At 25.9% G+C, this 12395-nt stretch overlaps 1 protein-coding gene across 2 annotated transcripts in view; it reads left to right on the forward strand.

Annotated features, from left to right (window-relative positions):
• LOC110503000 (protein kinase C epsilon type) overlaps positions 1 to 12395 on the forward strand; it is a 276309-nt gene that overhangs the window by 173987 nt on the left and 89927 nt on the right. For both annotated transcript variants that reach the window (XM_036960862.2, XM_090217548.1), the window contains one exon: positions 12206 to 12296. In XM_036960862.2, coding sequence (XP_036816757.1) covers positions 12206 to 12296 — 91 coding nt within the window. The remainder of the gene's footprint in view (positions 1 to 12205; positions 12297 to 12395) is intronic.

Raw genomic sequence — 12395 nt, forward strand, 5'->3', positions numbered from 1 at the left:
GATAGAATTATAGTGGATATAATTATAGTGGATAGAATTATACTGGATAGAAATATACTGGATAGAATTATACTGGATAGAATGATTATGGATAGAATTATACTGAGTAGATGCATTCTAGATAGAATTATACTGGATATAATGATTATGGATAGAATTATACTGGATATAATGATTATGGATAGAATTATACTGTATAGAATGATTATGGATAGAATTATACTGGATAGAATTAGACTGGATAGAATGATTATGGATAGAATTATACTGAGTAGATTTATTCTGGATAGAGTTATGCTGGATAGAATGATTATGCATAGAATTATACTGTATATAATGATTATAGATAGAATTATACTGGATATATTGATTATGAATAGAATTATACTGGATAGAATTATACTGGATAGAATGATTATGGCTAGAAAGATTATGGATAGAATTATACTGGATAGAATTATACTGGATAGAATGATTGTGGATAGAATTATACTGGATTGAATTATACTGGATATAATGATTGTGGATAGAATTATACTGGATAGAATTATACTGGATATAATGATTATGGATATAATTATACTGGATATTTTGATTATGGATAGAATTATACTGGATAGAATTATACTGGATATATTGATTATGTATAGAATTATACTGGATAGAATTATACTGGATAGAATTATACTGGATATAATTATACTGGATAGAATGATTGTGGATAGAATTATACTGGATAGAATTATACTGGATATAATGATTATGGATAGAATTATACTGGATATATTGATTATGGATAGAATTATACTGGATAGAATTATACTGGATATATTGATTATGGATAGAATTATACTGGATATATTGATTATGGATAGAATTATACTGGATAGAATTATACTGGATATATTGATTATGGATAGAATTATACTGGATAGAATTATACTGGATAAAATTACACAGTATAGAATGATTATGGATATAATTATACTGGATATATTGATTATGGATAGAATTATACTGGATAGAATTATACTGGATAAAATTACACAGTATAGAATGATTATGGATAGAATTATACTGGATATAATTATACTGGATAGAATGATTGTGGATAGAATTATACTGGATAGAATTATACTTGATAGAATGATATTGGATAGAATTATACTGGATAGAATGATTATAGATATACTTATAATGGATATAATTAGAATGAATAGAATGATACTGGATAGAATTATACTGGATGTAATGATTATGGATATAATTATACTGGATAGATTGATTATGTATAGAATTATACTGGATAGAATGATTATGGATAGAATTATACTGGATATAATTATACTGGATAGAAGGATTGTGGATAGAATTATACTGGATAGAATTATACTGGATATAATGTTTGTGGATAGAATTATACTGGATAGAATTATACTTGATAGAATGATAATGGATAGAATTATACTGGATAGAATGATTATGGATAGAATTATACTGAGTAGATGCATTCTAGATAGAATTATGCTGGATAGAATGATTATGGATATAATTATACTGGATATAATGATTATGGATAGAATTATACTGTATAGAATGATTATGGATAGAATTATACTGGATAGAATTAAACTGGATAGAATGATTATGGATAGAATTATACTGAGTAGATTTTTTTCTGGATAGAGTTATGCTGGATAGAATGATTATGGATAGAATTATACTGGATATAATGATTATGGATAGAATTATACTGGATATATTGATTATGGATAGAATTATACTGGATAGAATTATACTGGATATATTGATTATGTATAGAATTATACTGGATAGAATTATACTGGATAGAATGATTATGGATAGAATTATACTGTATATATTTATACTGGATAGAATGATTGTGGATAGAATTATACTGGATAGAATTATACTGGATATAATGATTGTGGATAGAATTATACTGGATAGAATTATACTGGATATAGTGATTATGGATATAATTATACTGGATATTTTTGATTATGGATAGAATTATACTGGATAGAATTATACTGGATATATTGATTATGTATAGAATTATACTGGATAGAATTATACTGGATAGAATGATTATGGATAGAATTATACTGGATAGAATTATACTGGATAGAATGATTGTGGATAGAATTATACTGGATAGAATTATACTTGATATAATGATTATGGATAGAATTATACTGGATATATTGATTATGGATAGAATTATACTGGATATATTGATTATGGATAGAATTATACTGGATATATTGATTATGGATAGAATTATACTGGATAGAATTATACTGGATAGAATTATACTGGATAGAATGATTATGGATAGAATTATACTGGATAAAATTACACCATATAGAATAATTATGGATAGAATTATACTGGATATAATTATACTGGATAGAATGATTGTGGATAGAATTATACTGGATATAATTATACTAGAAATATTGATTATGGATAGAATTATACTGGATAGAATTATACTGGATAAAATTACACAGTATAGAATGATTATGGATAGAATTATACTGGATATAATTATACCGGATAGAATGATTGTGGATAGAATTATACTGGATAGAATTATACTGGATAGAATTATACTGGATATAATGATTATGGATAGAATTATACTGGATATATTGATTATGGATAGAATTATACTGGATATATTGATTATGGATAGAATTATACTGGATATATTGATTATGGATAGAATTATACTGGATAGAATTATACTGGATAGAATTATACTGGATAGAATGATTATGGATAGAATTATACTGGATAAAATTACACCATATAGAATAATTATGGATAGAATTATACTGGATATAATTATACTGGATAGAATGATTGTGGATAGAATTATACTGGATATAATTATACTGGAAATATTGATTATGGATAGAATTATACTGGATAGAATTATACTGGATAAAATTACACAGTATAGAATGATTATGGATAGAATTATACTGGATATAATTATACCGGATAGAATGATTGTGGATAGAATTATACTGGATAGAATTATACTTGATAGAATGATAATGGATAGAATTATACTGGATAGAATGATTATGGATATACTTATACTGGATATAATTAGAATGAATAGAATGATACTGGATAGAATTATACTGGATGTAATGATTATGGATATAATTATACTGGATAGATTGATTATGTATAGAATTATACTGGATAGAATTATACTGGATAGAATGATTATGGATAGAATTATACTGGATATAATTATACTGGATAGAATGATTGTGGATAGAATTATACTGGATAGAATTATACTGGATATAATGATTGTGGATAGAATTATACTGGATAGAATTATACTGGATATAATGATTATGGATATAATTATACTGGATATTTTGATTATGGATACAATTATACTGGATATAATTATACTGGATATATTGATTATGTATATAATTATACTGGATAGAATTATACTGGATAGAATGATTATGGATAGAATTATACTGGATATAATTATACTGGATAAAATGATTGTGGATAGAATTATACTGGATAGAATTATATTGGATAAAATGACACAGTATAGAATAATTATGGATAGAATTATACTGGATATGATTATACTGGATAGAATGATTGTGGATAGAATTATACTGGATATAATTATACTGGATATATTGATTATGGATAGAATTATACTGGATATATTGATTATGGATAGAATTATACTGGATATAGTGATTATGGATAGAATTATACTGGATAGAATTATACTGGATAAAATTACACAGTATAGAATGATTATGGATAGAATTATACTGGATATAATTGTACTGGATAGAATGATTGTGGATAGAATTATACTGGATAGAATTATACTTGATAGAATGATAATGGATAGAATTATACTGGATAGAATGATTATGGATATACTTATACTGGATATAATTAGAATGAATAGAATGATACTGGATAGAATTATACTGGATGTAATGATTATGGATATAATTATACTGGATAGATTGATAATAGATTGAAAGATTATGGATTGAATTATACTTGATGTAATTATACTGGATAAAATGGTTATGGATAGAATTATGCTGGATAAAATTATCCTGGATAGAATGATTATGGATAGAATGATGCTGGATAGAATTATAAAGCACAGAATGATTATGTATAGAATTATACTGGATAGAATTTGACTGGATAAATGATTATGGATATAATTATACTGGATAGAATTATACTGGATAGAATTGTACAGGATTAAATGATTATGGATAGAATTATACTGGATAGAATTAGACTGGATAGAATGATTATGGATAGAATTATACTGGATAGAATTATACTTTAATAAAATTATACTGGATATAATTAGACTGGATAGAATGATTATGGATAGAATTATACTGGATAGAATTATACAGCACAGAATTATTATGGATAGAATTATACTGAGTAGATGCATTCTAGATAGAATTATGCTGGATAGAATGATTATGGATAGAATTATACTGGATATAATGATTATGGATAGAATTATACTGTATAGAATGATTATGGATAGAATTATACTGGATAGAATTAGACTGGATAGAATGATTATGGATAGAATTATACTGAGTAGATTTATTCTGGATAGAGTTATGCTGGATAGAATGATTATGGATAGAATTATACTGGATATAATGATTATGGATAGAATTATACTGGATATATTGATTATGGATAGAATTATACTGGATAGAATTATACTGGATATATTGATTATGTATAGAATTATACTGGATAGAATTATACTGGATAGAATGATTATGGATAGAATTATACTGGATATAATTATACTGGATATATTGATTATGGATAGAATTATACTGGATAGAATTATACTGGATAGAATTATACTGGATAGAATTATACTGGATATAATGATTATGGATAGAATTATACTGGATAGAATTATACTGGATAGAATGATTATGGATAGAATTATACTGGATATATTGATTATGGATAGAATTATACTGGATATATTGATTATGGATAGAATTATACTGGATAGAATTATACTGGATAAAATTACACAGTATAGAATGATTATGGATAGAATTATACTGGATATAATTATACTGGATATAATGATTGTGGATAGAATTATACTGGATAGAATTATACTTGATAGAATGATAATGGATAGAATTATACTGGATAGAATTATTATGGATATACTTATACTGGATATAATTAGAATGAATAGAATGATTGTGGATAGAATTATACTGGATAGAATGATAATAGATTGAATGATTATGGATTGAATTATACTTGATAGAATTATACTGGATAGAATGATTATGGATAGAATTATGCTGGATAAAATGATCCTGGATAGAATGATTATGGATAGAATTATACTGGATATAATTATACAGCACAGAATGATTATGTATAGAATTATACTGGATAGAATTCGACTATATAAATGATAATGGATAGAATTATACTGGATGTAATGATTGTGGATATATTTATACTGGATAGATTGATAATAGATTGAATGATTATGGATTGAATTATACTTGATGTAATTATACTGGATAGAATGATTATGGATAGAATTATACTGGATAAAATTATCCTGGATAGAATGATTATGGATAGAATGATAATGGATAGAATTATACAGGACACAATGATTATGTATTGAATTATACTGGATAGAATTCGACTGGATAAATGATTATGGATAGAATTATACTGGATAGAATTATACTGGATAGAATTGTACAGGATTTAGTGATTATGGATATAATTATACTGGATAGAATTATACTGGATAAAATTATACTGGATATAATTAGACTGGATAGAATGATTATGTATATAATTATACTGGATAGAATTATACAGCACAGAATGATTATGGGTAGAATTATACTGAGTAGATGTATTCTAGATAGAATTATGCTGGATAAAATGATTATGGATAGAATTATACTGGATATATGGATTATGGATAGAATTATGCTGGATAAAATTATCCTGGATAGAATGATTATGGATAGAATTATACTGGATAGAATTATACATTACAGAATGATTATGTATAGAATTTTACTGGATAGAATTCGACTGGATAAATGATAATGGATAGAATTATACTGGATAGAATTAAACTGAATAGATTTATTCTCGGTAGAATTATACTGGATAGAATAATTATAGATTGAAATATACTGGATATAATTATTCTGTATAGAATGATTATGGATAGAATCATTATGGATAGAATTATAATGGATATAATTATATTGGATAGAATGATTATAGATAGAATTATACTGGGAATAATTAGACTGGATATAATGAGTGTGGATAGAATTATACTGGATGGAATTATACTGGATAAAATTATACAGCACAGAATGTTTATGTATAGAATTATACTGGATAGAATTCGACTGGATAAATGATAATGGATAGAATTATACTGGATAGAATGATTATGGATATACTTATACTGGATAGAATTATACTGGATATAATGATTATGGATAGAATTATACTGGATATAATGATTATGGATAGAATTATACTGGATAGATTGATAATAGATTGAATGATTATGGATTGAATTATACTTGATAGAATTATACTGGATAAAATGGTTATGGATAGAATTATGCTGGATAAAATTATCCTGGATAGAATGATTATGGATAGAATGATACTGGATAGAATTATACAGCTCAGAATGATTATGTATAGAATTATACTGGATATAATTCGACTGGATAAATGATTATGGATAGAATTATACTGGATAGAATGATTATGGATAGAATTATACTGGATAGAATTATACTGGATAAAATTATACTGGATAAAATTATACTGGATATAATTAGACTGGATAGAATGATTATGGATAGAATTATACTGGATAGAATTATACAGCACAGAATGATTATGGATAGAATTATACTGAGTAGATTTATTCTAGATATAATTATGCTGGATAGAATGATTATGGAGAGAATTATACTGGATATAATGATTCTGGATATATTGATTATGTTTAGAATTATACTGGATATAATTAGACTGGATAGAATGATTATGGATAGAATTATACTGGATAGAATTATACAGCAAAGAATGATTATGGATAGAATTAAACTGAGTAGATTTATTCTAGATAGAATTATGCTGGATAAAATGGTTATGAATAGAATTATACTGGATATAATGATTATGGATATAATTATACTGGATAGATTGATAATAGATTGAATGATTATGGATATAATTATACTGGATATAATTATACTGGATATATTGATTATGTATAGAATTATACTGGATATACTTAGACTGGATAGAATGATTATGGATATAATTATACTGGATATAATTATACTGGATATATTGATTATGTATAGAATTATACTGGATATACTTAGACTGGATAGAATGATTATGGATATAATTATACTGGATAGAATTATACTGAGTAGATTTATTCTAGATAGAATTATGCTGGATAGAATGATTATGGATAGAATTATACTGAGTAGATTTATTCTAGATATAATTATGCTGGATAGAATGATTATGGATAGAATTATACTGGATATAATGATTATGGATAGAATTATACTGGATAGATTGATAATAGATTGAAAGATTATGGACTGAATTATACTTGATGTAATTATACTGGATAAAATGGTTGTGGATAGAATTATGCTGGATAAAATTATCCTGGATAGAATGATTATGGATAGAATGATACTGGATAGAATTATACAGCACAGAATGATTATGTATAGAATTATACTGGATAGAATTCGACTGGATAAATGATTATGGATAGAATTATACTGGATAGAATTATACTGGATAGAATTGTACAGGATTTAATGATTATGGATAGAATTATACTGGATAGAATTGGACTGGATATAATGATTATGGATAGAATTATACTGGATAGAATTATACTGGCTAAAATTATACTGGATAGAATTGGACTGGATAGAATGATTATGGATAGAATTATACTGGATAGAATTATACAGCACAGAATGATTATGGATAGAATTATCCTGGATATAATGATTACGGATAAATTATACTGGATATATTGATTATGGATAGAATTATACTGGATAGAATTATACTGGATATATTGATTATGTATAGAATTATACTGGATAGAATTATACTGGATAGAATGATTATGGATAGAATAGATTTTGGATAGAATTATACAGCACACAATGATTATGGATAGAATTATACTGAGTAGATTTATTCTAGATAGAATTACGCTGTATAGAATGATTATGGATAAAATTATCCTGGATAGAATGATTATGGATAGAATGATACTGGATAGAATTATACAGCACAGAATGATTATGTATTGAATTATACTGGATAGATTTATACTGTATATAATGATTATGGATAGAATTATACTGGATAGAATTATACTGGATAGAATTATACTGGATAGAATGATACTGGATAGAATTGTACAGCACAGAATTATTATGTATAGAAATATACTGGATATAATTCGACCTGATAAATGATTATGGATAGAATTATACTGGATAGAATGATTATGGATAGAATTATACTGGATAGAATTATACTGGATAGAATTGTACTGGATATAATTATACTGGAAATAATTATTCTGGATATATTGATTATGGATAGAATTATACTGGATAAAATTACACAGTATAGAATGATTATGGATAGAATTATACTGGATATAATGATTATGGATAGAATTATACTGGATATGATGATTATGGATAGAATTATACTGGATATAGTGATTATGGATAGAATTATACTGGATAGAATTATACTGGATAAAATTACACAGTATAAAATGATTATGGATAGAATTAGACTGGATATAATTATACTGGATATAATGATTGTGGATAGAATTATACTGGATAGAATTATATTGGATAGAATTATACTTGATAGAATGATACTGGATATAATTATTCTGGATATAATGATTATGGATAGAATCATTATGGATAGAATTATGGATAGAATTATACTGGATATAATGATTATGGATAGAATCATTATGGATAGAATTATGGATAGAATTATATTGGACATAATGATTATGGATAGAATTATATTGGATATAATGATTATGGATAGAATTATACTGGATGGAATTATACTGGATAGAATTATACAGGATATAATGATTATGGATGTAATTAATCTGGATAGAATTATGCTGGATATAATTAATCTGGATATAATGATTATGGATAGAATCATTATGGATATAATTATACTGGATATAATTATATTAGATAGAATGATTATAGATATAATTATACTGGGAATAATTAGACTGGATATAATGATTATGGATAGATTTATACTGGATAGAATTATACTGGATATAATTATACTGGGTAGAATTAGACTGGATATAATGATTATGGATAGAATTATACAGGATAGAATCATTATGGATATAATTATACTGGATATAATTATATTAGATAGAATGATTATAGATATAATTATACTGGGAATAATTAGACTGGATATAATGATTATGGATAGATTTATACTGGATAGAATTATACTGGATATAATTATACTGGGTAGAATTAGACTGGATATAATGATTATGGATAGAATTATACAGGATAGAATGATTATGTTTGTAATTATACTGTGTAGAATTAGACTGGATAGAATGATTATGGATAGAATTATACTGGATAGAATTATTCTGGATAGAATTATACTAGATATAATGATTATGCATAGAATCATACTGGATATAATGATTATGGATAGAATTATTCAGGATAGAATGATTATGGATATAATTATACTGGATAGAATTAGACTTGATATAATTAGACTGGATATAATTATACTGGATATAATTATACTTGATAGAATTAGACTGGATATAATTATACTGGATAGAATGATGATTGATAGAATTATACTTGATATAATTATACTGGATAGAATGATTACAGATATAATTATACTGGATATAATTATACTGGATAGAATGATTACAGATAGAATTATGCTGGATAGAATGATTATGGATATAATTTTACTGGATATAATTATACTGGATAGAATGATTACATATATAATTATACTGGATAGAATGATTATGGATATAATTTTACTGGATAGAATTATACTGGATAGAATTATTCTGGATAGAATTATACAGGAGATAATTATACTGGATAGGATTATACTGGATAGATTGATTCTGGATAGAATTATACTGTATAGAATGATTTTTGATAGAATTATAATGGATATTATTATACTGGATAGAAATATACTGGATAGAATTATACTGGATAGAATTATACTGGATAGAATGATTATGGATAGAATTATACTGGATAGAATTATACTGGATAGAATTATAGTGGATATAATTATAGTGGATAGAATTATACTGGATAGAATTATGGATAGAATTATAGTGGATAGTATTATAGGGGATAGAATTATACTGGATAGAATGTGTTTTTAAAATTCTGGATAGAATTACACTGGATAGAATGATTATGTATAGAATTATACTGGATAGAATTATACTGGATAGAATTATACTGGATAGAATTATACTGGATAGAATTATACTGGATAGAATTATACTGGATAGAATTAGACTGGATAGAATTATACTGGATAGATTTATAGTGGATAGAATGTTTATGGATATCATTATACTGGATAGAATTATACTGGATAGAATGATTATGGATAGAAATATACTGGATAGAAATATACTGGATAGAATGATTATGTATAGAATTATACTGCATATAATGATTATGTATGTAATTATACTGTGTAGAATTAGACTGGATAGAATGATTTTGGATAGAATTATACTGAATAGAACTATACTGGATATAAATATACTGGATATACAGATTATGGATGTAATTATACTGGATAGAATGATTATGGATAGAATTATACTGAATAGAACTATACTGAATAGAAATATACTGGATATAATTATACTGGATAGAATTATACAGGATAGAATGATTATGGATAGAATTATACTGGACATAATTATACTAGATATAATTATACTAGATAGAATTATACAGGATAGAATGATTATGGATAGAATTATACTTCATAGAATTAGACTGGATATAACTATACTGGATCACATTAGACTGGATAGAATTATACTGGATAGAATGAATGTGGATAGAATTAGAATGGATATAATTATAATTATTAATTATACTGAATAGAACTATACTGGATATAAATATACTGGATATACAGATTATGGATGTAATTATACTGGATAGAATGATTATGGATAGAATTATACTGAATAGAACTATACTGAATAGAAATATACTGGATATAATTAGACTGGATAGAATTATACTGGATAGAATGAATGTGGATAGAATTAGAATGGATATAATTATACTGGATAGAATTATAAAGGATAAAATTATTCTGGATATAATTATTCTGGATAGAATGATTATGGATAGAATTATACTGGATATAATTATACAGGATATAATGATTATGGATAGAATTATACTGGATAGAATTATACTGGATATAATTATACAGGATATAATTAATTATACTGGATAGAATTATACAGGATATAATTATACTGGATAGAATTATACTGGATATAATTAATTATACTGGATAGAATTATACTAGATAGATTTATACTGGATAGAATGATTATGGATAGAATTATACTGAATTGAATTGTACTGGATATAATCATATGGATATAATTATTCTGGATAGAATGATTCTGGATAGAATTATACAGGATAGAATGATTATGGATATAATTATACTGGTTAGATTGAGTATGGATATAATTATTCTGGATATAATTATACTTGTTAGAATTATTCTGATTTTATGTTAAGTGTTGAAGTGCCATTAGTCCAACATCTAGATGTGGTAGGGCAGGGGTGTCGAACTCAGGGGTCTGGTTGTTTCATGCCCCTGTGGTAGAAATTTGTTAGAGAAGGAGAAGGATTGGAGGGTGATCATGATGGTGAGATGATGATAATGATGGTGATGATGATGTTGCTCTCCATAGATAACCCAAGAACCCCAGCAGCCGTTACCATGTACCCCCCAGGCAGAGGAGGACCGATCCAAATCAGCCCCCACCTCCCCATGTGACCAAGGTACACACACACATTTAGGACAATGGACATGCTGACCACTTACTTCAGACATCACACCGATACCCAGGTTCAGGGAGTAAAATCATTTTCACATTGAAT

The sequence above is a fragment of the Oncorhynchus mykiss genome, chromosome 23 (genome assembly GCF_057628025.1).
Source record: "Oncorhynchus mykiss isolate SJ-2025 chromosome 23, ASM5762802v1, whole genome shotgun sequence".
NCBI lineage: Eukaryota > Metazoa > Chordata > Actinopteri > Salmoniformes > Salmonidae > Oncorhynchus > Oncorhynchus mykiss.